This window comes from Microchirus variegatus (assembly GCF_963457635.1).
Source record: "Microchirus variegatus genome assembly, chromosome: 23".
Lineage (NCBI taxonomy): Eukaryota > Metazoa > Chordata > Actinopteri > Pleuronectiformes > Soleidae > Microchirus > Microchirus variegatus.
In genome coordinates, this window is record NC_139824.1 from 14,345,769 (window position 1) to 14,373,032 (window position 27,264).

At 40.8% G+C, this 27,264-nt stretch overlaps 1 protein-coding gene across 1 annotated transcript in view; it reads left to right on the forward strand.

Annotated features, from left to right (window-relative positions):
• Positions 1–27,264, forward strand: part of LOC310943941 (alpha-1,6-mannosylglycoprotein 6-beta-N-acetylglucosaminyltransferase B-like) — a gene marked incomplete at both ends in the record, with an annotated part of 95,272 nt that overhangs the window by 34,765 nt on the left and 33,243 nt on the right. Inside the window, 5 exons of the mRNA XM_083909637.1 lie at positions 1,748–1,857; positions 5,362–5,441; positions 5,603–5,782; positions 6,496–6,660; positions 15,333–15,502. Coding sequence (XP_083765763.1) covers positions 1,748–1,857; positions 5,362–5,441; positions 5,603–5,782; positions 6,496–6,660; positions 15,333–15,502 — 705 coding nt within the window. The remainder of the gene's footprint in view (positions 1–1,747; positions 1,858–5,361; positions 5,442–5,602; positions 5,783–6,495; positions 6,661–15,332; positions 15,503–27,264) is intronic.

The window sequence follows — 27,264 nt, forward strand, 5'->3', positions numbered from 1 at the left end:
TAGATCCAGAGGGGGAGGTAAATTCAAATGTTTAACCCTCAGGCTAACATTGAATTTATCCACAGTGTTCTGCCGGTGAATCCCCCCGCATGTTATTTCTTCTCCCACTTCCACTTTTTGTTTTCTCTTCCTCATTCCTTATTTGTTACCTCCATTTGTAGAAGAGCCAACTGTCTACAACGACTATCAAAGTGGGGGCAGGAAGCCGTTATTGCGAGCAGCGGGTAACAGTCGGCCATCAAATATGCATTTGCTTGTAAACTTTGATCATGATTATTATTTAATGTTTCAGTGAAGCGGGGTTTATTCGGCTTCCCCAGAATCTCTTTATAGAGTCGCTCTTTCACGTCCGTAGAGAGACGCTCCCCAGATGCTCTCGGTCTTGTTGCTGTTGATCTCCGCTCTGTTATCTGCCTGCTTTCATTCCAGCGTTTCCTCGGCTTCTCCCTCACTTTCTCCGGCTGCTTCCTGCTTTTGGATCTCATCGTGTGTTCAGGATCCACCTTTTTTCCCCCTTCTTTTGTCCATTCGTCTCCCGACGTGAGTCGCTTCCTTTTCCCCCCCATCTTCTGTCTGCTCCTCCCTGGGGACGAATTCACATCGTAGCAGACATTTGAGGCGAGATCAGAAGGTCGTGTCGAGTGGAGCTCACCCCCAACAAGAGCCCAGGTTTCGTCCTTCAAGTTTTAGATCACAGAGACTAAGGTCACTCTGAATGAAGGACTTACTCCCAGATTCTCTCTATTGGGTTTCCATACTGTAGTTTCCAGCTGGAAAACCTATATTTAAAGGGACAATGTGTAGTATTTATGGGTTTATATGACCCAAAATCCACTTTTTTATACATATTATGTGCTCCTGCATTGTCTAGTCGCTGTATTATAGTTTTTGTCTCATTTTCGTAGTGTTTCAAAAAGTCATAAAAAGTCGTAAAATAACATGGCCGCAGTTGCATAGCCACTGTTAGCAGCGAGACGATATGTTTCTACCGGAGCCTGTAAGGACAAACGCGAGAGAACAAATCAAGCGTCTCTTTACTTGTAGCAGAAGTCCCGCCTCCACTCTCTCGCTTCGTCTGCTACGGCCGTGGTAGCTCGCCCTCTCCCTCACCTCACGAACCTCATCTGCTGACACGGAGAACGACAACGAGGACGACATTTGACCAGCTGCGGATACCGTAGCGCTCAGGGAAGGGAGGGGGTGAGCAGAGCAGCAGGTCTTTGTTGTAAATTTCAGCCTCTCCTCTAGATGGCACTATAAACTACTTATTTCCCCTTTAAGACATTGACCGGGCACGTATGGACAGATTTCTGATGCGTTTCTTTCTTACCTTGGCTATCTTTTAGCAGTAACCATCCATTATTATGTCTGTGACAATAATGGAAAAATGCACACAGAAGTTCGAGATGCCATCTGAAAGAAATGCACATAACCAATATTATGGCATATGGAGAGAGAGACGTACAGATATATTTCTCATTATGTGAGTGCGAAGTCTCGCCCGTCAAAGGAAGGTAGTATTAACAGCTCTGGTCTTTCATGCCTCGACCAAGGGTCTTCCACTTTGCATCTCCCGCTAGCGCTACAGCTGTGTGATGTTGAAGAATGAAATAATGTGAAGGGGAAGCAGAGAAGAAAAGAAAATGACTCTGAAGTAAAGGAAGAGCAAAGAGTCTAAGACCAAAGTGAACGGGGAAGAATGTGAATAAGGGAGTTGTGATGTTGATCTTTTTGTCCTTGTGTGCAGGTTTCAGCCGGCCGGCCTGGTGGAGAGGATCCAAGCGATTGCCCAGAACGTCTCCAACATGGCCACCAGGGTCGAGCAAATACTGCAGAGCAGCATGGTGCACGGAAGAGGTGAAATATTTCTTTATCCTCATTTTTAGGACAAAATTTTTTATCCGTGTCCATGTAAGTCGACCTAAGTATCTTGGCTTGCCATCGAGTTGGGCTACTAGGAGTCGTACAGGAGTTGTTGGCGAGTTGTTTCCACGTTGAGCACCACTCTGTCTTTCTACCATTAATCGAGTCCACAATATTAAAGGTGCCATATGTAAGAATGTGGCCAAAAACGGTTACTACATTCAAATTCAAAACACCGAGGTCTTTTAGGTTTAGTTTTCTGACGTAACTGGCAACCCATGGTTGCTCGGCAGCTGAGACTCTACTGACTGCAATGATTGGTAGACGGCGGTAGGTGGCGCCACATGCCAAAGCATGATTTCAAAACATAAACATGATTTGCAGTCTGCAAAAGTTTTTTTTTTAATGCGAATATTTTGTCTGTACTGTTGTTGTTGGTGAGTTCAGTTTGTTATATGAACATTATTCCTGAGTCTCTGTGACATATTAGGAGGATTTTATGGCCAGTTGCTTTAGATTTATTACATAATGCACCTTTAAATAATTAAGGTTAAAAGCATATATTTTGTCTTTTCAATACTGACATTTCTCTTAGATCATTTTCTCTGGCGTATCTTTGATCCTGTAGAGATACTACATCTTAGACCTAATTGCAGACAGCGATATAAATAAATATAAAGCACATCTTTTACAAAAAAAAGAACAGTCGATAAGAATACAAGTCTTATGAGACACTAACAATTTTTTTTCACCGTGGACACACAATTGAATATACTCAACTAAAACATACATGCTGCCATATGACATGGCAGTTACACGTGAACACAAATCTATTTGTCCCCAAGGGGATGATTGATGTTGCAACAGCACACAAAGCAAAATATACAACACGCATGGCATGATAAATTACAATAAATTACAAATTGCGATACAGACCCAACATAAAAACAAACAAGTTAATCTGCTAAAAAATAATATACTGCGATTTCTGTATAACAAGCAAAGAAACAGGAACTTTAGTTACTAAACTGCCAGAATGTAGAAGTTGGAATTGAGGTTCAAAGAACTGTTTGCTAGTTTATCAGGACACAGATTGCTCACAAAATTCATGGAGAAACCAAAAAAATAACACAATTATATGTTAAAGGGACATGTTTCCATCCACTTTATAATTGGAGTGAGTTAAAGGGCAACGAGACACTTAAGAAATCTATCTCAGAACGATGAACACAGGACATCTGTACAACTTCAGCACAGCTGTAAAATAAACATGGATTTATACATTTATCCATGAATTCCCCATTTACACATAGACGTATGGAAGCAGTGTTGTGAAGTAAAGAGACGAACAATCACGCAGAAACATCTCGTCTTGTGTTTTTGCTGCAGTGGAATTCGACTCTGCAAAATCTGTCGTTATTTACCGTTTATTTACTGGACTGATTTGTTTTCACTCCAAAAGTCAGACAATGGGAACGATTAAGAGACATCAAATGTGAGGAGAAATTTACGGAGCCATAGTCACTGGCGCGTTTTTATCAAAACCTTAATTATTTCACGCTTATGACAGTTCTACACACACACACACACACGTGGAGTGTAATCATTCTTTCTTGTTTTCCTGTCCTGTTTCTCTTTTGTGTAATTGCTCAACTCTCAATATGAGAACAAATGAGAATCACGTCTTTTGTTTTCCTCTCCATCTGCAGCAGCAGGAAGTGAAAACACTGCTGCTTTTCTCTAATCACAGGCAAATTGAAAACACCGCTGGCAGACTTTATTATCACGTGGCTCTGTGATCGTTTATTTATCTCGTGGCCAGACATGTACTGTATGTACAACAGGAGAACAGACATGATTAGAATTTCATTCTCCCTCGAGCACCACTGAGGCTTTTATCTTCTGTCTTGCGAGGTGCAGGAGTCGTAGTATTATCTCGTTATACGACCACAATTTCCCATTGTTTCTGCAGCGGTTTCTAATGTAATCATATTTTAGGCTCTCTGTGAAAGTCAATGGAGGGAAGCTCCCCCGGGGAGGACTTATGTGGAGGAAATGTCTCTTATTCATTAAGCAAATGGAGACAAACGGAGTTTGGAGAGGGAGAATTTGTTGGTCGAGAGGGAAAGAAGGGAGAGAATGAAGCTGTGTTGGTTTTTGACGATGCGAATGACGCTTTTCTGTCATGCTCGCAGCAGAGAGGCAGTTAACGGAGTCAGTGGAACGATAATTAATGCAGCGATGTGCTGCCTAACCCCGAGAACGCTCGTCAGTGGAGGAAATAACAGCGAGCTATGGTGGACGATGCACATGATACGTCATGCTAGGGGTGGGAATATTTTGCTCATGATTGGATTCTGATTTTTGGGGTTGTGATTCGATTCAAAATTATTTGATTCATCGGCACGCCCCTATGTCAGACGCTGTAAATGATCGTGGAAAAAGCGGATATTACAAAATATCACGATGATCGATCCGGGGGCCGAGCCTGCAGGTCACACTGGGATCAAAATGTGATTTATTTTCCAAGTCTCTGCTGGTAAATGAGCTCATATAATAATATCCTATTGGCCCGATGGCTGTTGGAGTCAATGGAATTCATATTCACTGTAATCCCAAGAGGTCAAGTTTGGGAGAATCTCTTCAAGCCCAGGTTAAGCTGTATAGTGTGAAACTGAAACATTAAAGGCGCCATATGTAAGAATGTGGCCAAAAACGGTTACTACATTCAAATTCAAAATACCGAGGTCTTTTAGGTTTCGTTTTCTCCGTCATTGTAGCTCAGACGTAACTGTAACTGGCAACCCGTGGTTGCTCGGCAGCTGAGACTCTACTGACTGCAATGATTGGTAGACGTGGTAGGTGGCGCCACATGCCAAAACATGATTTCAAAACAAAAACATGATTTGCAGTCTGCAAAATATTTTTATGGCCAGTTGCTTTAGATTTATTACATAATGCACCTTTAAGCATGAAACAACTAAATAAAGGACATAAGATGCACATGTAAAAATAATTTTAGGGACTAAAAATAAAAAGTGTATATTAATTCTGTCTTTTTTTCTCCTGGGAGTTTTTATTATGCCATATTTATGTTTAAGTCCTGCTCTGTAATGCCAGGCCTGTGTCTCCATGGTGTCCATGCGTTGCTCTGTGACCCCACTTATGATAATAAGATTGGATCAGTGTCGTCATGGTGGTGATTTACAGCTCATATAAGTGTCTGCCTGGACCTGTAGTTCTGTAAAAGCAGCGCCAGATAAAATACAAACGCTTCACTGGCCTGTTATTTAATTATTTATGGTAATAGGTCTGGTTGTCCGGAAAGGACGGCATCTGGGTGTGGATCCGGACTGCGGTCTGGTGTAGTGGTGACCTAGGCTGTAGAGTTAGCGAAGTGGTTGATCACACAATGCAGATATTTATCGATTGTTCAGTGTTTGTCTGATGTTTGTAATAGTTTATCATATAATAATTTCACTCACTGTTTCTTTTCAGCGGTCAGCAGAGATGGAACGTCGAGTCAATGTGAAATTCCAAGAGACCCACGTTTTCCAGAGTGTCCTGGGAAAGTAGACGTGAGTATCATTGAGTTGGCACGGCATTTCCATGTTTTGTTTTCTTTGTTTTTCGTTTCGTTTTTTACATATTCTACACACATTGTTTTTTTTTTCAACTTTGTTAGTGTTTTTTCTTGCTGTTTTTATGACGTTTATGTTTACTTCCTGTCTTGGTACAGTGGATGCGTGCTCGTTGGACGTCGGACCCGTGCTACGCCTTCTACGGCGTGGACGGCTCAGACTGCTCCTTCCTCATCTATCTGAGTGAGGTGGAGTGGTTCTGCCCACCGTTGGTCTGGAGGAATCAGAGCAGCCCCCCCACACAACACACACAGCAGGCAAAGGCCCCTAAGAGACAGGTGAGGAGACCGTCTTAACAGTCTAATAAGACCTATAACCATGTAACCAGGATTCAAGCAGAAAATCAGGGGTGTGAGGTGTGTGTGTGTGTCCAGTTTGACCTTGACTCTTCACCCTTCATTTGTGATAGCAGTAAACTGGAGGTACAGCAGAATGTCTCTGTACATGAAGACCGATGTCTCCGTCCTGTACCCTGTGACCCAAATTACTGAACAATCTCCCAGTTTCAGATCAGAGCCAAGGTTGTTTGGACAGGAGAAAATAAATCCGGACTTTTTAATGTCCTCAATTATGAAACACAGGTGGATGCACCTTGTCGTAACTTCTCGCCACACTTTTAGTGAGCGGTGTTCTCCAAACAGTCGCAAAAAATGATGTTCCCTTTCTACAGATTCCTACAGGTGTTTTCCTGGCATTTACAGAGAATAATGAATTGCCATCGCACACGAGAAATAGAAAAGCACTCGGAGAGCGCAGACCTCCGCCAAGGCAGCTCAGTGCCTACAAAATGCATACATTTAATCACTTATTCCTGCTTCTATTGCGGTCATTTCCTGAAAATTGTACCCAAATCTGTCCAGACTGACATACCTCCTTGGTGGAGGTCAATTCTTTATATTATCTGATGTTGTAAGTCTGCACAGACCACAAACAGTACTCCCAACACACTCTGTCTTCACCTCGTCTCCATCTCTTTTCTTTTTCCACTCAGGCTGCCTTCCGCACAGATCTCTCTGTACTTCTGGACCAGGTCGGGACGGGAAAAGAGTCCCTCAGCTTCATGAAGCGCAGAATCCGCCGCCTTGCTCAGCAGTGGACGACGGCCGCCAACCGCCTGGATGTCAAGCTGGAGCAACGTTGGAGGGACCAGAAGAAGGTAAGAGAACGTTGAGGGACAGAGTGGAGTCTCTTTTTTTCTTTCAGTTATGATCAACGGCAGTAATTATGTTTTTTTTGGGGGTGGGGGGGTGGGGTGGCTAAATTCAAAATACACGGCCGGTGCAAAAGTTATATATTAGAAGTGCCAAGTAACATGATAATAGCATTGTGACCTATAAACTACAAGAACTCCCTGAACAAGCTGAACTTAATAAATCAGGGAATAATTTTAATGAATTTTTGAAATTCAGGAAATGATACATTTTCCCTGATGCACTTTGACAGTGAGCTGACTTTCTTCTCAAAAACAAAAAGTATCTCGGAATGACTTGAAATTTACCATCATAATAGTCGACATCGCCCGGAACAAGGATCCGTTGAAAATATTTGCAAACCTCTTAAGGAATAATTTTAATGAATTTTTGAAATTCAGGTGATGAACCATTTGCTCTGATGCACTTTGACAGTGAGCTGAATTTATTAAAAACTAAAATTTTGAAATTTTACACAGTAAAATAAAGTGCAAAGTTAACAATATTATAAATAATAGCGAGCATTACAACTTACAGATTACAGTGGATCTATAAAGGCAAAACACGTTTAGCCACAGGTTTCTGGAGCTGAGAAATCTACTGTTTCACATTATAATTAGATTCCAATTGTGTGCAATTTACACAAATTCATCCTGCGGCCACGTTTGACATCCGTGCATTAGAAGTATAAGATGCTCACGATTTAAAATGATCAACAAATGTTGCTGTTAGCTGATCATCATTTTCTTTAAATATGATATTTGTGCCACGCTATCCTTATTCAGATATATCGTGAAATATCTCAGGATCTCAGATGACATTTTCTCTTCTGTAATTGATGTATGTGTTCTATCTATTAAAATCTATGTTTCTTCTGTTATTACTGTGCTGGAATTTCAAAACATAATTTTTCAGTTTACGTTACACAATTCCAGAAAAGCTTTTGCAAGTGTAGTGAGAGCGAGGTAGAGCGGGACAGGAGAGGAGGAGGAAGATGAATGATTGCTTTTACATCAAAATGACAAGCATGTGCCAGATGGAGCAAAATAAGAGAAGTAGGGAAATATACTATGGAATATGTATTACTGAAGGATTGATGGATGAACATAGGGGAGTCGGGAGGCGCAGCTGAGATGAGTGAGCTACAAAGGATGGTTTGTGCCATGGTGCCTGTAGAGATTGGCAGTTTATGGAAAAAAACTAGTTCTAAATCAAACACAGTGTAAATGCTTTAAATGGGGTTTGGGAAACTTCTTCTTGCAGCATATACAGCAACATTTTCACGACTAATTAGACCTCCTCCAAGTTAACGTATGGTGTTTTAGTTGAGAAAGAAAAGGACAGATGAATGAGTTCATGTCAGATGGCAGATTGAGCACAAATTCTGCTTCTTTGTCGCTCTCTAAAATAAGTTAAGAAGTGTGGAAATTGTCATTATCTGCCGCTGTGATTGATTTCCCTCTGTGTTGTCGTGTAATTCTCGATCATGGTTCTGTGGCTGCTTGAACAGCAAATACGCCTTTAAAACCTACTGCTGCTATTCCAACAACAGATGTCCTGGTGGTTTTTAAGAGTTAGCCTTGGCTGTCAAAAGCTGTTCATCACAATAATTAGCAATGGTGTGTGTGTGTGCATGTGTGTGTGTGCATGCTTTTATGTGCATATTAATTGGATATCACTGCAATAAAAGCCAAGGGCAGAACCTCATGCATTTCATTTTAAAATTAAATCTCTGTCTGCTCGACTCAAATTTACCTTTCTTCCTTAATGAGAATATTAATCTTAACTTTAAAAAAAAAAAAAAAAAAGCTAATTTTAATTAAGTTGTACCTCAGAAAAATCCGTCCAATAGGAAGTGACTGCGGCCCAGAGCTTATTTAACCTCTCTGCCTTTGACGAATTCCCCTTTTCATTCTGATCGAGTGCAGCTGTTACTATTTGATTCACTGGAGTTTCCTTGTTTAGCTGTTTCTGTAAAACTCTTTCTTATCTTCTAGTAACTGTGTTGTTTTTATGATTTTATAGTGACAATTCTATTCTAACTAAGCCCCAAAACTACATTTTTGAAAAGCAGTGTGCATGGGTATGTAGTAATTGGAGCTGCAACTAATGATTGTTTTCGTTTGCTCCATAAAATGTTGATCAGTGTTTGTCAAACCTGGAAATGACGATGTTCTTGAATGTCTTTGTTTTGTCCACAAACCAAAATAATTCAGTTTTAATGATTTCCTTGTTATGTGGAGCAAAGAAACGAAGACAATATTCACATTTAAGAAGCTGAAACAATCTTTGAAAAAAACTTCAAACTGATGATTCGATTATCAAAATAGTTGATGATTAATTTATTAATCTATTTATTGTTTCAGCTCTAGTAGTAATACTGTATTATAACTTGATCGGTGATTTTGCACCTCAAAATTATACAGATTGTGATAATCGTACCTGCTGCATTCAAATTTTTGCCATTGGCTACTCTAGTCCATCACTGTTAACACCTGTTTGTCACTATTTTGTCTAATCGGCACAAGGTTCATTGTCCCCAGACTCCTTTCCTCGTCGACGGCTGCAACTGTCAGATTTCAGGCCACGCCTGGTTTAAGTGGAGCAAATCTTTGCTCAGAAATGAAATAAATGAAGTCGTACAGAGACACGAGTACAAATAAAAAGATAAGTAACCGAGGCAGAGAGGAAAATGATTATGGAAAGTCACAACAGAAGCAAAGGACGATTTCCTTTCAACTGTCAGCCGCGGAATCAAGGACGGGTAATGAATGGGTGAGGTGTGCGTGTGCACGAGACTGACAAAAGAATACGTTTCATTCGCCGTGATAAGGACACTTTACCTCAGGGAAAAATGTGGCGTTGTGTCGTAACAGTGTGGAAAAAGCAGAATATACTGAGTGTAATATACATATAATACCCCATGTTGAGTCATATTGTTAGTATCTTTCTGTATTATGCTTTCTTGGAAATGCATGTTTCTTGTTTATCTTTACTGTATCTTATCTCGAGTGTCTCAGCAGGAGTCTGTGGGCATCTGTGCTTTTGAGTGCATTTGTCAGCATATGAGAGTTAATTGACCTCTGACTACGGTGGCCCTGAGGTGCAAAACGCAAATCACAAAACACAGCACAAATCAAAAAACACAAACGCAAATCAAAAAACACAAATGCAAATCAAAAACCAGAAAACATTAACTCAAAACGGTAACACAAATCACACAACACAAAAGTAGAAAACACGAAAACATTAACTCACAACGCAAACACAAAAGCAGAAAACACGAAAACATTAACTCACAACGCAAACACAAAAGCAGAAAACACGAAAACATTAACTCACAACGCAAACACAAATGCAGGAAACACGAAAACATTAACTCACAACGCAAACACAAAAGCAGAAAACACGAAAACATTAACTCACAACGCAAACACAAATGCAGAAAACATTAACTCACAACGCAAACACAAAAGCAGAAAACACGGAAACATTAACTCATGGAAAAGCAAAAAGCAGTGTTTCCGTTTTGAGTTAATGTTTTTGTGTTTTTTTGATTTGCGTTTGTTTTGTGATTTGCGTTTGTGTTTTGCACCTCAGGGCCACCGTATCTGACCGACGAAGTGCACACAGTGTTCGAGACTAATGGGGGACATTTGAAATGAGGAAACGACAATAAGTGAAGAAGAGAAAGCAGCCTGTGCAGGAAGAACGGGGAGAAGGTTAAACTAAGGGTAGAGAAGTGATGCCAGCTTGAGTTGCCACCCGTGGACTTTTTATCAGACAGCTGTGACCTTCAAAAGAGCCACAGTGCACGACTGAACGAGGTCGGACGCAGACAGTGTTGGACTTTTTCTTGCAGACGCTGAGACGAGCATATTTGCATGTTTCTTCATTAGCTGGTTAGAGATGAGTGGAGCCGCGTCCTAAAGAGCTACTTCTACTCCTGTGCTTGTGCGGTTGAACCAAGGACTTTCCAGTGATGTTTGCTGAGACACGTTCCTGTTACAGTACATGAAAGACACAAGTAAACAAGATTTTTTTTTTGAACAGCAGCTTATTCCACTTAAATCATCAACAAGCAGAGTTCAGAGTCGAGAGGCTGTTGTGAAAGGACCATGCTTTGCTGTTTTAAAAGTTTCATGAAAAGGACGATGCATGAACACACAAACAGGCAGACGGTGGTGCAAAGGTGAGCAAGAGCTTTGAGCGCAATTATGTATATAGTATAGTATACCTCTCTGTCTGTGGGTTTGGCAGGTTTTTGCGCTCAGTCCCTGAGGGATATTAACTGTAGAGAGCAGCTTAAGATCCTGTTGAGAATCTCCCTTGAGCGCATGGTGAGCGTGTGGGCATCCATGCTGAACACACACACACACGTTCTTGTACTTGCTGCATACTGAGGACCAGTATGGTGGAAAAAGTACTAAAATATTGCACGCAAGTAAAAGTACCAATACATTGATGAAGTATTACTCAATTGTAGAAGTAAAAAGTAGTTCATTTGAAATGTACTTTCAGTAAAAGTTACTTGGTTACTTTGCGTGGGGTGTGAGGGGAGTAGAAATATGACAAGGGGTCAGAAATCCTAAACTATTTTGGAGCTCAAGCGTCCGGAGCGACACTGGATGTTACGTCACTTTTAGCGCTCGCCCTCTTTGTTCACGTGCCAGTGCTGGTGCTAATCACGTCATCACTCGTCTGGTTCTGGTGTATATTTTCCCCCCTGTAGGTCTTCATTGGGCTGAATTTTAATTTTTACTCAGTAACGGATAGGATTTATAAAGTAACTAAGTACAATACTTTAGTCAATATGTACTCAAGTAAAATAAAAAATCCTGATTTTAAATTGTACTTTTTTGTAAAAAATACAATACAAAATACACACAAAAAAGTATTCAATACAGTAACTTGAGTAAATGTATTTTTCGTTACTTTACACCTCTGCTGAGGACCAGGTAAAGGTGCTGACAAAGTGAGGACCAGCATTTCCACTTTATAAATCAACACAATTACAAATATCTACTTCATGAATGACATCTTTAAAGAACTACTGGGTGCAGTACCATAAGATGTCTGCAGGTGGAGCCCCAGAGCATACGTGTGTGAAACACCAGGGCTGGAAAACAGGTTTTTGTACCAAATTGAGAACCTCTGTTAAAAACAGAGTATAGCATGTTTACAGGAAGTGATTTTAATGACAACAAAGTGAGGACCGGCCAAAATGTCCTCACTTCATAAAAATGTCCTCACTTTGTTGGTTAAAAACCCTCACTGGTCCTCAGTATGCCGCAAGTTCAAGAACACACACACACACACCAGCTCATTGATGTAAGCCAGTGTGGAGAAAAATCAAACACAAACAAAAACTCCAACACCATCCGTACAAGTCCGCGACATGAAGAGCTCCTCACTTTGCCTGTGATCGTTTTTCCTGCGAGAGGAAGCTGGCGCCGATGCAGAGGTTCATGAGTGAAGTTGCAGCTTTAGCTTCAGAGTCGCTCCCTTCTGTTGCTAACTCCCCATTATGTGGCTTTTCCAGCCGTTCATTTTCAAGTGAGACCCTGAGCAAATATGCGAGATTGAGTTGGCGGTGACCGTGTGCACCAGTGATCCACAGGGGGAAAACAGCGCCAGCCACCCACACAGTGGAGAGTTTCCCTCTCCACTCTTTATTGATTCCCACTCTGTGATATAAAGGTTGCTTCCCTTGAAATGTTTAATTGAACGCCGCTCTAATTTCTTCACCTTACAACAGAATTGACTTTAGCAAATGGAGATTAACACGGTCTATTAGAGAGATAGTGAAACCCCCTCAGCAGCTTAGATTATCGATGCAAATTGCTTTCGAGCAGATAAACCGATTTACTGATTTATATTTAGGGTGAATTCCAATTCCTTGCTCAACCCTTAATCTCAAAAATGCGCGCTCCCTCTAGTGCAAGTGCTGTCCCGATTCTCAAAAAAATTAAGTTGAGGGCCAAGTTTAAGGGCTGAATTGCCCTCAATATTGAGATTTTCCGAGACCACCCTTGGGAGGAAGGGCTACCCAGAATGCATTGCATGTTTTGACATAACAAAGATGGCGCCGAAAGCAGCGAAACGAGTACGCTACAAATTAAGTATTTTCTTTGTTAATAGAGATATAAAAATGATGAAAACCATTGTATTATCTTAGTTTAGGCCCATATTATGGATTACTGACGTCATTGTTGCGTAACATTTATTTTTATTTTACGATCTTTTGTCAATAGCCGGCCGGTGCGGACAAGCGATGGTTTGCTATGGTTTACTTTTCAATAAGCCGTGGTGTGTGGTAACTGTCAGCTGAATATGTCCGTGGTTGTGGTATTTGTAGGAGTATCATCTTATAACTAACTGACAACCTAATAACTTGACCGACAAACGGATCGTAATAAATAATCCTGACGTAAATGTGTTCTTCTTCTTCTTTTTGGAGTTGACAGACTGGACGCAGCTTTCGCGTTATTCTGACCCCTACAGTCTGAAGACGTATCTGCATTTAAGGGGTGTCCCATTTCTAAGTGACAAAATAACCCTCAACACTTGGTTTTGAGGGTTAGTTAAGATTAAGGGTTGAACTTGAGGGGTAAGATAGGAATTGGAATTGGCCCTTAGTGTATAGCGTCCACTTCACGGTTATTCAGCGCCTTCTGTCGTACGACCAACATCGCTGCCGCCGCTAAGTCAACGAAGTATTGGTTCCATAAATTGTCACTCATCATCTGCCACCTGATCTGTAATTACATCTCGCATCTTTTTTCCTTTATGTAGCATGAGTTAATAGAGCAGGCTCATTAGATTCATGCCAGCTGGAGTCTCACTGGAGCTTGACACTGCAGCATTTTTACACATTTTTGTGCCATATTAACTGTGCATCGTCAATATAATGACCTGCCCGAGGCTTGTAACAACAACCACTTAAAACGGTATGTACATATTTAACTCTATGACTTTGTTCAGAGACGGTTTTGCTGCCGTTTTTTTTTTTTTCCCCCTCCGTTTCCATTTCCATAATCGTGGTTATGTGATGGCAGAGTTTTACAATAACTTGGTGCATAGAGGAAAATGTAATACGATGGGGAGAGCTCTGCCGCACGCTTGCATATTTGAAATTTGTCATCATTACAGCCGCAGCTGTGCACGCACATTGCAAAACATCAAAAACTTTCCTGTCCATTCTGTCCAATATCGACCCTGAGCTCATTAGCTATGTTGCATGGGGGGGGGGAGAAAAAGGTGTTTGCTCCATTTCCTCCAGCAAGGCCAGCGGGGAGGTGTCCATGCTGTGTTAGCTAATCAGGATTACTCAGCAGGGCAGCATTTGGACACGGGTGTGCGGCTAATCCGGTGTGGAAAAAAAAAAGGAACTTGTTGCAAGTTTCTCGGTGGGTTTGCGCTAGTTATATATATTGCCGGTCACATTTGGGGTCACCAATACAATTTATTTGTGTTTTCCATTAAAAGTCACACTTTTATTTACCTAAAGAGTTGCAAAATGATAGATAAAATATAGTCAAGACATTGACAAGATTAGAAATTATGACTTTTTTCCAAATTCGAACTTTGCTTTTGTCAAAGAACCAGCAAAAGTGTTTTCAGCTGTGCTAACATCATTGCACAAGGGTTTTCAAGGGTTTTCTAATCATCCAATAGCCTTCTAACGTCATCAGCAAACACAATGTACCATTAGAACACTGGAAATGGGCCTCTATACACCTATGTACGTATTCCATTAAAAACCAGACGTTTGCAGCTAGAACAGTCGTTTACCACTTTAACAATATATAGAGTGTATATCTGATTAATTTAATGTTATATTCATTAGAAAAAAGTACTTTTCCTTCAACAATAAGGACGTTTCTAAGTGACCTGTATAAACTTAGAACTATGTTTTTCCTTTCACCCCAACCGGTCGATGCACATCTTTGAGTCTGTTCCTGTTAAAGGGAGTTTTTTCTCTCCATTGATGCCTAGTGTTTGCTCATTATTGTGTGAATTGTTGTTTCTCATAGTCCACTGGCCAGTGAGTTAATGTATGTTGTGATTTGGCGCTATACAAATAAAATCTTATCGTATAATTATGCGGTTGTGGTTACATGCAGCGTAAAGTGGGATAATTCCTTCTCGTATTATGAAGGATGTTTTTCAACTGAGGGGATTTCCCCGTTGAGTTCTCCGAAATTGCTTCCAGTCGTTTGGACGTATGGTACATACTAAACGAGTCGTACGGTTGAGTCCATAATGATGGATTTCCCATTGGGACATGAAGGGAAACGTTCATTGAGGATTTCAAAGATTTTTTTTTTTTTTTTTTTTTTTTTATAATTTCTTTTTGGAAGAGACTGAAATTGCAATGATTTAAATCCGCAAACTCATTAAAAACAGTTTGAACTGCGGGAGATTAACTTTCAAGGAGCTTAACTGAAGTCGGAACGCACACACGCCGGATAATAAAGAGTATAATGTGAATCTAGTTAAATTATTATACTCTATACTATAAAAAAAAATACACATTATGACTGTCATCACAGCACACACTAAGAAATGACTGTGTACGCTTATATTATCGACAGTGAAGTTGGCTCAATTTCAATCCTTTTTTTTTCTTTTTTAGATCTTGATCCATGTGGGATTCCTGACTGAGGAGTCTGGAGATTTGTTCAGTCCCAAGGTGCTGAAGGGAGGTCCTCTGGGAGAGATGGTGCAGTGGGCCGACATCCTCACAGCTCTGCACGTTCTCGGACACAACCTGAAGATCTCCATGTCTGTCAAGGAGCTGCAGGGGTGAGTTACCGGCCGTTCTCCAAGTGTGCAAAAACCAATGCTGAGATACTTGAGATATTTTCTTGTGTGTGAGATTTGAGATAGAAGAACTGTTTTTTCTAATGAATCGAATCAACGCCTGAGCGCTTTCGATAGGTAGCAGCTCTATATTTGCCGTTGCTGCTGCTGAACCGCGTAAATTTTCAACAGATCGCACCAGACAGGAAGTCACAGACTCGAAGTAAAACACTTCCTCCCCCCTTTCAAAATAAAATACAAAATCGCAACTTGACATCAACATTACGTCGTGACCGGTGCTGCCAGGTCAACAGTCAATTACTCAGAGCCTCTCAGAGAGTCATAACGTACGATGAGAGACTGGTTGTTGAAGTGGAGAAACACCTGATCGACAGTTCTTCCACGTCGGCGAATGAAAAGAAGCTGTGTTGTTGTTGGTTCCTTTACGCACAGTCGATCGCGTCCGTTTCGAGATTATCGCGAGATCGTCCGTGAATACCGATGGCTCCCAAGGCACCGGGCCGATGCTGTAACGCGCTGCCGCTGGGCAGAGGACGAATCGGAACCGGCTGTAACGCGTCCAGTGGAAATCCGGGGGTTATTGATCGCACAGTTAATGCTGGAAACCCCTCTGTAATAATTCCATTGTGTCCTTGTTGGAATTACTCGGGAAACATGTTTGCTTTTGAGAAGAGAACGTGTTTATCGATCGACAAGGCCATAAAGACGTGCTAAATGAAACCAAAGTTTGACACCATTGTCCATTAGTGTCACGCTGTTGAACACAGGTCACACAGTATGCGTCTGCCGCAGAGTAAACCCTTGATGACAGCTGTGACAAAAAACCAATGACCTTTTAGCAATCCTGCGCTCTCGCGACGCCACATATTATATTCAGAATGCGTAAAAGCGGCAGCATCGTGCTCCAATTACGCCCTATTTCCACTTAACCCGAGGATTAGGCGCGAGAGCCGTGAGGTCCTGTTGATATATTTGTCGCCGCATTGATCCGATATCGACGCCCTCGGCAGCTTCCTGTCAGTGTGACTGCGCTCGTCTTTTTATCCGCTGCATCAGCAGCCTCGCATGTTTCTGCTGACGGATACAGCTGTGGAGCCAACACACACACACACACACACACACACACACACACTCTCTTGTTGTGGGAGAGACCGCTCAGTCTTGTCCTGTCCACGCTTTCTCCTGAATAAATCACTGTGTCCATCAAGCTGAAGATGAATGACTTATGTTAAACAGCTGATGTATGAATAGGTATGAGTGTGAGGACACTTTCATTCATATTCACTGATTCACACTTTGGAGAGGAAACATCTTTGCTCAACTTTGACTGTGCCAATATGTGTCTTTGTCTTCCTGCCAACGCTGATCACTGCCATGACGTTGGCACAGCATGTAGATCAATATAATTCATGACGTTTTGAAGCTTTTTTTCATGATTAAAACAAGATTTCTGATCGTTTTAGCTTCTTAAATGTGAATATTTTCGTCGTTTCTTTGCTCCACATAACGAAGAAATCATTTAAGCTCACATAGAGTGGTCCTGTTGCACATATATGTTAGTTATGGAGGTCTACTTACATACATTAACTTGTTTTTATGGACAAAAACCTCCTAGTTGCTGTAAAAGAGCCGATAGAAATCTCTCCTTACTGACGCTCTCCTCAGCCGCGGTGTTTCAGACTGAAATCTCACCCCCAGAAGACAGACTGTGTTGTGAAGTGTTGTGGAAGTGACATAATCAGCACACCAGCTCTCAGAAGCGCAGCTCCCCCCTCTGGAACGGTGGATGCACTGCGTCTCATTATCAAAACATTGTTTTAACAATGTTTAAAAATAGCTTCTTCACGACTCCCCGCCACAGTCCCTTTTATGACTTTGACCCAGAGTCAGAAGACACTGTCTCTCGTGAAACACCTCCACAACGGACGTTATTCTTCTTCTGCGGTTCAATGTACGCAACCGGATGTGCCCGGACTAGTGCCCGGAGCAGGAGGATCTGCTGTTCAGGAGAACCGGTGTTTACTTAACCGGACCGGGTTTTTTCAGAGATCTTGCTGAGCCCGAGATTACAATAAAACACAGCGTTCTCAGCAGTGGCTGAACTGTTTGTTTAGAACCTTCAGGGCTTGGTAAACGAGTTAATGACGCAGATACACACTAAAAAACAGCATTAATTGGAACTTACGGTCTAGGTCCGCTTTAAAAACTGAATCATTTCGGTTCGTGGACATATACGAGACATTGGAGAACATCGTAACTCCCAGGTTTGACACTGATCAAACGATTAATCGAGAAAATAATCAACAGATTAATCGATCACGGTAATAATCGTTGTTGCAGCTCTAATAATGACGTCTACAGAGAACCCTCGACGATACTCTGTTTTACTGTGACGACTCCTCACAAATCACAGAATTGTGTAGCGTTTTCTAGACGTATAACAAATCTGCAGGGAGCAGAAGAGAGAGAATAATAATCTCAGACTTAAAGAATGACTTTAGAGATGGCAGCGACTCGAGTTCAGCCGTCACATTTGAAATGGGCTGCAGGATAATATGTTACCGCACACCTGTCACTGTATCTGCGTCTCGGGAGCCACGTTTTTTAAACCGATGTTGCTCACGACACCCGACGAACATAATCTTAGTGCATCAGCTTGAAGTATTACATGAGTTATTTCACAGCTTTGGATTACTTGGGGAGGAAAACAGTTTATTATTTCTTCAGACTGCATTTGGAACATGACTCGATTTCTTTTGAAAATAAAATACTCGTGTGAGAAATGTGGTTCCTGATATCAATTCTTCCGCATGGAAAACCTGATGGAGTGTGTTCTTATCATTGCTGTTGACACAGTCATCTGTTTTGGCCGCTGCCTTCACCAACACAAATAAGGCTTTATAATGCTGTCTGCTTCACACATATTTACTTTGTATGCTGTTATAATATGTTCTCTGCACATCTGTGAAAGGTTTTATTGATTCTTTGGCTCACTTTGATGTTCAAAAAGTCTTACAGTTACAATACAGCTTTCATATATTCCACACACATGCGTATATATACCAGTTTTACACATATATTGTCTTTGTGCACACCATTTGTTAGTAAATAGACAGGATAAATGATCTGCAATAGAGCTGCAACTAACGCTTATTTTCCTAAGCGATTAATCTGTTGATTTTTTTCTCTATTTTTTTCGTTTGGTCCATAAAATGTCAGAAAATGTTGAGAAACGTTGATCAGTGTTTGTCAAACTCAAATCATTCAGTTTTAATGTTATGTGGAGCAAAGAAAAGAAGAAAAATTCACATTTAAGAAGCTAAAACCAATCAGAAATCTTGTTTTAATCATGAAAAAAGCAGATTAATTGATTATCAAAATAGTTGACTATTAATATTTATATTAATATTAATATTAATATAAGCATGTGCTTAACATTTAAAATATAATCAGCATTTATGGGGAAAAAGGAGGGGAATTTCATAAAAGTGCATTTTATCCAATCCAATCCAACTTTATTTATAAAGCACTTTAAAAACAGCTGAAACAAAGTGCTGTATATCAGAGATGAATACATAAAACATGCAAACGTGTGACCTAATAGACCTAAGAACATAAAATAAAAGCGTACAATAAAATACCATATAAAATAACAATATAAGCTGAAAATGCAAAATGTTTTTTTTAATGCAAACATTTTGTCTGTACTGTTGTTGGTGAGTTCAGTTTGTTATATGAACATTATTCCTGAGTCTCTGTGACATATTAGGAGGATTTTATGACCAGTTGCTTTAGATTTATTACATAATGCACCTTTAATTTTAGCTATGGAATAAGCACGCTAAGGTTGATCTCAAGTTGCTGGTGATTCACAGAGTAGTTCCCCACCTACATTCTCTCATGGCGAGAATGTGGTCAGTTGTCTGTAGACAATAATGTTCTGTGTAGAAAGATGTTGGAGCACTTTTGGAAAAGGTTTCCCCCCCTAAAGACAGACAGACAGACGGACAAATGGACAAAACCAAGTAGCTTTGCTGTCCTTTGGGCCACACTGACCAGCATTAGAACAAAAGTGGACAAGAAGTGCCTCAGGACCTATCCACCTCCACAGCTCCACAATGGTGTCTTTACAAGTGTGTGTGTGTGCTCGTAGAATGTGATGCACGTTTTATGGCCCTGACTGAGGTTTGTTATTGGCTGAGGGGGTTTGCAGAAGATAGCTGTAATTGGCCACTGAGGGGCTGATTCAGATTGTGTTATAACGTGCCGTACAGCTCGGTTTGCGTTTCCCAGTGAACGCTGCAGTCGAGTGGCAGGACATTATTCACCAGAAATGCATAAACACAGCACAAGAACACACTCACTAATGCACTGTGAGCTCCACAGACGACGGCTGAAGGTAAAAATAGAGTTCATCGACAAAAACAGTAACTCACAGAGACGCGCGGAGATGTTCTTTTTTTTATTCTCCCGCCTTTTCCTGTAACGGTGTAAACGTATCACGCTATCAAGGCTGTAGCACTGTGCAGGTGAGCATGTGAGCCCCATAGGGAAGAAAGAGGAGTAAAAGTGCTGATTTGGCAGTTTGTGGAGTTGGTGCAAGAGTCTTGTTGTTCAAATATGCAAATGTTGGTTCTGTGCAGTGGATTTTTTTTAAAGGCTCATCTCTTTTTCTTTGTCTTTCCTTTTTTAATTTTGGACTCAACTTCAACTTCTCTTGCACCATGTATTTGCACCTGCACAAAAGCATGAGTTATATCCATACAGATATATAGTACCTAAGATGTAGTAGGTGTTAGAGGGAGTAAAGACGATGCTCTGTCACTGAGAGCTGCAGCAGTGATCGTGTTGGACGGTCACAATCCTGGTATTACACATTAACTCTACATAAAATGTATCCGGTTGCAAAAAGTTGCCTTTTTAATAGTACAGCATGTCAAAATTGTGATGTTGTCAAAAATGTTCTCGTTTAGAGGAAAATGCACAATAAAGTGTGATTGACGGCTAGTAATGATCAATACGTACCTGGTTGCAGTTCAAATCTCTTCAAAGTGGGAGTTTGCTCTGCGACTAGATCTATTTTTATATAAAGTTATTAAATTAGCAGCAAACACACAGCAGACATTCTCCCCGGGTGAAAGATTCAACAGATCAGAGACACAGCTGCTCCCTTCCTACATGTAAGTGTGACAAACATGCAAAAAAAGACAAGAAATCAGGAAGGGGGGGCAAATACTTTATCACAAGAATAGAAGGTGACCATTGTTTATAGCCAAAATTGAACGTTGCCTTGTTGAAAAAAATCAGCCGGCTCGCTGAATTCGCAAAGCATCATGGGTAATTTCATCTTCCCCTTCGTTTTAAGCCCCTATCATAGCTCACTATGTTTTGAGGGTTGATTATAAGGGCAAAATCACAGGGTCAGATATTTAGGCCTGTGGTAACATTTGGCTTCATTGTCATTCCAAATCAGCGTTCAGATTTAACAGAATATCCTAGTAGGATTGACTAAAGCAGCACTTTTGTGGCGCTGACAATTCTTGGGCTGACTATAGAGGAACTTGAGTGTCCCACGTGACCATCAAGTGCCCCTGTGATGTGACATCAAAAGACTACTTAATAAAACCGACTGGGCTGTCGGAGTGGAATCTTGGAACAATCCCAAGTGTCACTCCAGTGAAAATCTGTCCCTCTTCTGGTCCTAAAGTGTAGCTTTTATACCAGAGAGCATATTAGTTTCCCCGCGTATGTGAGCTCACTGATTTCAAGGCAAATGAATGGAAATTTAAATCAAAATCAAAGCATATCAGCATATTCTGAATGTCTAAAATCAATACTATACTTGTAGTTGTAGAATTATGCAAACAAACGACATGCAAATGTTGTGCCAGATACGAGGTCCGTCAATATTTTGATCTTATAACCCAGGATTATTCTAATAGATATAACAAACTAACTATTACATAAGCACTTCTGCTTCTTACTTCTATTCCACTGTACTGGAGGCATGTACTGGTGTCTCTGCAACTTCAACCTTAACTAAACCAGATTCTCATTTCCATGGCAACTGAGATATCACCTTCAGTTGGGATAAGTGCGAAAACACTGACACCTCAAGTTATGGCAGTAACAGTTAATGGCACTTTAAACCATCGCAGATCACAAAGGCTGCACTTTATTCCACTTTAAACACATTTTATTAGGGATTAGAGCGTGGCCTCCTCTGCAGCTTTTGGGTTTCCTGAATCCTACATGCATTTTTTTTCACCATCCATTTGTGAAATATTTGCAAGTCCAATGAACTCAGAGTCCTTACATTTAGTTAAATACAGGAGCACAGGCTGATTTTCCTAAAGCTAATAAATAAGTGTCCATATGCCTGTGTTCACTACCAGCCATTCTATATCGCTGCTTCTACAGTGGAACCACTCATCGCTTATTCTGCCTTTGTCATTTGTACAACTTGAACTATTCACGTAATAAGCAGAATCTCAAAGAGCATTAATGAGTTTCCCCCAGAGTTAAATGTCCTGGTTTCTCTTTTTGAGAATCGTCTACTTAGCTTTACTAAGGTCACTTTGACCGTAACTTGACTATGCAGAAATGTTAAAAGCCTGTAATGCCGCTCGTGTTAAAGCTCCCATAGAGTGGCACATAATATATGTGAGTTATGGAGTTTGTTTTTATGGTCAAAAACCTCCTAATTGCTGTAAATGTGCCGATAGAAATCTCTCCTCACTGAAGCTCTCCTCAGTCGGGCTGTTTCACACTGAAATCTCACCCCCAGAAAACAGACTGTTAATTGGTACTTCCGGTCTATGTACGCTTTAAAGCAGGGCTGGTAAATGTTACCTTTGGGTCAGCACCCAGATCGGTAGAGTTGCAGCATGTACGTGTGAGCTTTAGCTATACGGTAGTAAGAGAAACATTCTGTATGCTCTTGAGAATCCCAGTTAGTTTGGATCATAAGCTCATTGCTTTAAAGGTGCCATATGTAAGAATGTGGCCAAAAACGGTTACAACATTCAAATTCAAAACACCGAGTTCTTTTAGGTTTCGTTTTCTGACGTAACTGGCAACCCGTGGTTGCTCGGCAACTGAGACTCTACTGACTGCAATGATTGGTAGACGGCGGTAGGTGGCGCCACATGACAAAAACATGATTTCAAAACATAAACATGATTTGCAGTCTGCAAAATATTTTTTTTAATGCAAATATTTTGTCTGTACTGTTGTTGTTGGTGAGTTCAGTTTGTTTTATGAACATTATTCCTGAGTCTCTGTGACATATTAGGAGGATTTTACGGCCAGTTGCTTTAGATTTATTACATAATGCACCTTTAAGTCTACGCCGCAGCGACGGCTTGCATAACCCTGGAGATTAATGCAAAAAGAGCTATCGACTGAGGTTCTACAACGCCACAATAAATTGGAAGGTGTCCAGACAGTGGTGCTCTAGTTTGACCTTTTGTTGTGTTTTTAGTTTCCTGCGTCACTTCACCCTGTTTAAAGTTTAGTGTTTGTACTTATCCAACAGTGTCCTCTGGTACTTTTAAGCTGAAGTTGCATCTCAGTTTTCATCTCCGTCTTAACCTCAGTGGAGTAGTTGTGCTCTGACCTTGTGTGATGGATGCATTTTCACAGAGTTTCAACACTTTGGACGGAACAACCTTTTTCTCTGAGGACGTAGACGTGAGCGGCCGTGGTCGTGCGTGTGTGAGCTCGGTTCACTCGTCAGTCCTCGCGTAACTAAATGACTCTAAATGGACGATACTTCCTTTTTCTGTATTCACGCTCATTGTTACTCCTCACATCTTATCGGTCCCTGACTCGACACAAAAAGTCTCACTTGGTCTCTTTCGTCGTGGCTCATAAATCCTCCCTTTTGTCTCATTGTCTCTCCACGCTCTCACCTTCACCACCATCACTGAAGTAAAACCTGTAGAGAGACTGGAGTCGGTGACCTCACGTCACCTCCCCCACGTCTCTGCTAGGCTGGATACAAGCCACCGTATCCTCATTATGTTTAGTGCTAAGCAGATAGCAGCACACACACCCACACACACACACATGCACACACACAAATCCTCTTTAAAACTCCAATCATGCCTCCCTTGCCTCTCCCACGCAATTAGACTGCTCTCGCTTTCCTGACATTGCTGATTTTCTCTTTTTATTTATATTTTCTTCACAACTTGGTAGTGGAATAAATCAAACATTTGATTTGAGGAAACATGCTGAGGTGTGTGAAACTGCTGCCTCTTTAAGACGTTAACATCAGTTGTGGGAGATGTTCTGTCTCTTGTTCTGCCTCCAAATTTCCTTCTTTTTTTAACCTCCTTTAGTCTTAATTCCAGCTTTTACAGTATTTCATCACCCCTACGCTTACTTCTAACTCCTTTACGCACATACACAGATGCGAAAGTGCACACCTTGTCTCAGATTGGAAGAAGTGTGTAGGATAGAAGAGTCGTGGTCCTTGTTGTTTTGAAACACTAGCTTCTGCATTACCTCTAATTGGCCTGTGTGAGACTGTTGTGTCTCAGAAATACAAATATGAGACCTTTTAACATTGGAGCAGTTCTATAACATGAAATGAGGAATGGGTGAAATATTAGAGCTGGTTGGCACTGACAAACAATAATAATAATTTTTTAAAAAAGCACCCTCGGTATTTCTATTACTTTATTTGTTTTACTGCATATAGCAGGGGATATCTACGTGTACAAATAATGACGGCACAGCGTAGTGGGAGTCGCAAAACTGGTGGAAACTTCTCAGTTCATTTCTTTAATTTTTTACCAGATATTTAAATAGGATTTGTCCAAGTGAGTTTTAACTGACTTTAGCCGTTTTTAGCCATTTTTGTCCCGTCACTTCAAACTGAAAGAGAAGCCGTTTCTGGAATTCCGTAAAACACAGTTATACAACCACATACACTGTAAAAAAAAAAAAAAGAAAACGCAAAATTTCAAGGCAACTTGCTGCAATCACTTTTTGAGTTTACAGCCCAACAAAAGATCTTGAGTTTTTAAAAAAGTTCCATCAACTAATATTATTTTGTTAGACAAACTTCAGGGAAGTTCAAGAATGAATCAATGATGTAATCAATACCCAATCTATTTAACTCGGTTGATACCAAAGCTTTGGATGTTGAGGACGGATTGAAAGGTCCATTTGGGAGATTTGTTTTGCAGAGATGGAATGTACTCGCCGTAATAAATATGTTTATAGGTGTAGCATCATTTTAGTGTAGTGGACAAGTCGTCCATTTGTAAAAAGTTGTCAATCTCTAATCAGTGTCTGCGAGGGAAAACAATCAGATTTGCTCTTTTAATTCGTCTTTATGACAAAGGTGTTTTATTCTCCTGTGCTGAGCTCAATATTTCCCTGCTTTTTTATTCCCTGAAATTGACATCCTGTTACGTGATTAATATAAAAAGATAGATGTCAGGCTAGAAACCTGGTTCTTTATAATTGCGTCCAATTAAATCGCTGTCTGGTTTGTACAAGCACAACAACAGAGAAAAAAGAGAGGTAGTTTTCATCTTTTGACTGTGTAGAGAAATAAGAGAGGTCAACATCGACCAAGTGCAGTGCAGCCTCCAAACGGTTGCCTCTGGGCTTACGAAGACAGAGAAAAATATATATAGGTTGACAGACAGGTTCACAAAGGAGATGTGTCACAAATGAAGTGTGTGTGTGTGTTTGTGTGTGTGGGTGTGTTCCCTCATCCCACATCTATGTTCTTAGGGCTTTTCAATCTTCTCTTACTGGGGGATTGCAGGCAGAGGAGAGGGCAGCTCTTGCTCTGAATAGGCTTAAGGCCCGGGGACACGTCGGAGCCCGAGCTCCAGTAAAACCCACACCGTCGACCATTCATCATCCTCCTTCTCCTTCACAGAGTTTTATTTCTCACAAGAAGTCGCCCTAAGGCAGACGGAACACGGAATAAGGGAATGAAGAAGAGAGGTTGCAAAAAAAAAAATCTGTGTAATATCACGTCGTAACAAACACACCAGTGTAGACGGCGTCATCATAACTCACCCCTAAGTCTGTCTGAGCCGTTACAGCCCTGTTTCTCCCACTAAACTCAGCTCTACTGTGCAGACAATCGTGAAATCTTCATGTCAGGTTTCACATTTTTGGTATTATAAGAGGCGATTATGGCGAAAGGTCACAGTGAGTTTGGGGTGGTTCAAAATATCGATTTGGTGATATATATCGTCTAGAGCTGAAACAATTAATCGATTGCGAAATGAATTGTCAACTATTTTTATAGTCGATTCATCGGTTTGACGCTTTTTTCATGATTAAAACAAGATTTCTGATTGTTTAAGCTTCTTAAATGTGAATATTTTCATCGTTTCTTTGCTCCACGTAACAAAGAAATCATTAAAAGTGAATCATCAAAACAAGACATTGGAGAACATCTTCATTTCCAGGTTTGACAAACACTGATCAACGTTTTTTTAGCGTTTTCTGACATTTTGTGGACGATTAATCAATGAATCATGAAAATAATCGTTAATTGCAGCTCTGGTAATGCCGTCCCTCCTTGGGAAATACGCTTATCGGTGCGCCTAGGCAAATATCGCTAATTTACGGTGCTCTAAAGTAAAAAAGTCCCTGCCGATTTCACTCTTTCAAATTTGGGTGGAAGTTACCTGGTCGAAGAAGAGTGGGTTAAAGGTGGAGAAAGCTACTTTAAAAGATGCTACATCCACGTTCAATTCATGATTTTATGCTCTTTGTTCTCCATTTTGTGAATAAATAGAGAAATCCTGCACTTTTAAATACAGTTGGACAGATATCACGATGTATCGCTCGATTATCACATAATCGTCGTATTGTGATGTTATTTGTATCGTGGACCATCGTATTCTTGTGCTCACCATCATTAGCATACAGTCACATTATGTATAATGAGTTGTACAAAGTCTGAAGTGTAATTGTATTTTGTCTTTAAAACTACTGAAGAAACTTTGATCAAGCATTGCCAGAGGAGATTCTTTACTTCATGTTCAGAACAAGCAAAAAAAGAAAATTCTCGCCAAAGAATCCGAGTCCTTCTGTTGCCTGATGAATCCTGAGTTGCTACCAAAATAATGCCAGTATTTTCTCTATCATGGATTCTACCCAGTTTGAAAATAACCGTTCATCCCATCAAACTGCTGAACTTCATATCACTTCTTGGCTCTTTCAGCCGTACGTCAACACATTTTCAAACCATCTCACTTTACAAGCGTTGTGAAGCCGCTGTGCCTCCGTCGCTCTTCGTTTTAAATGAATCACTTCCTGTTGCACGGCAAGGGAAAGTCACCGGGGAACACGAGGATAAAACACTTGCTGTACTGCAACCACAGAGTGAGTCACATAGATGCTGATGGGCTTAATCGTCATATTTGTGTGTACTTGCATTTTAAAATCCCCTCCATTACAGGTTTAATGTACGTAATGTAGGGACTTCAGAATGTCCTGTTTTTAATCCGTGTGAAAGTGCACTGAGTCATGCGTCATAAATACTGTAGGGAGAGAGGTTGAAAACAAGAGTTCCTTCCTCGGGTCGAGACAAATGGCTGGCTCCAAAGATCACGGACCACATAATGGTTCATAATTGGTACTCACGTCGCTATTGTGCCTAACCACTGCTGATGAATTAGTGTGCTGTGTTTGTGCAGAGCAAGCACACAGTCACCACTTTTGATGTTGGGGGGGAAGTATGTCGTCATAAGTCTTCACAA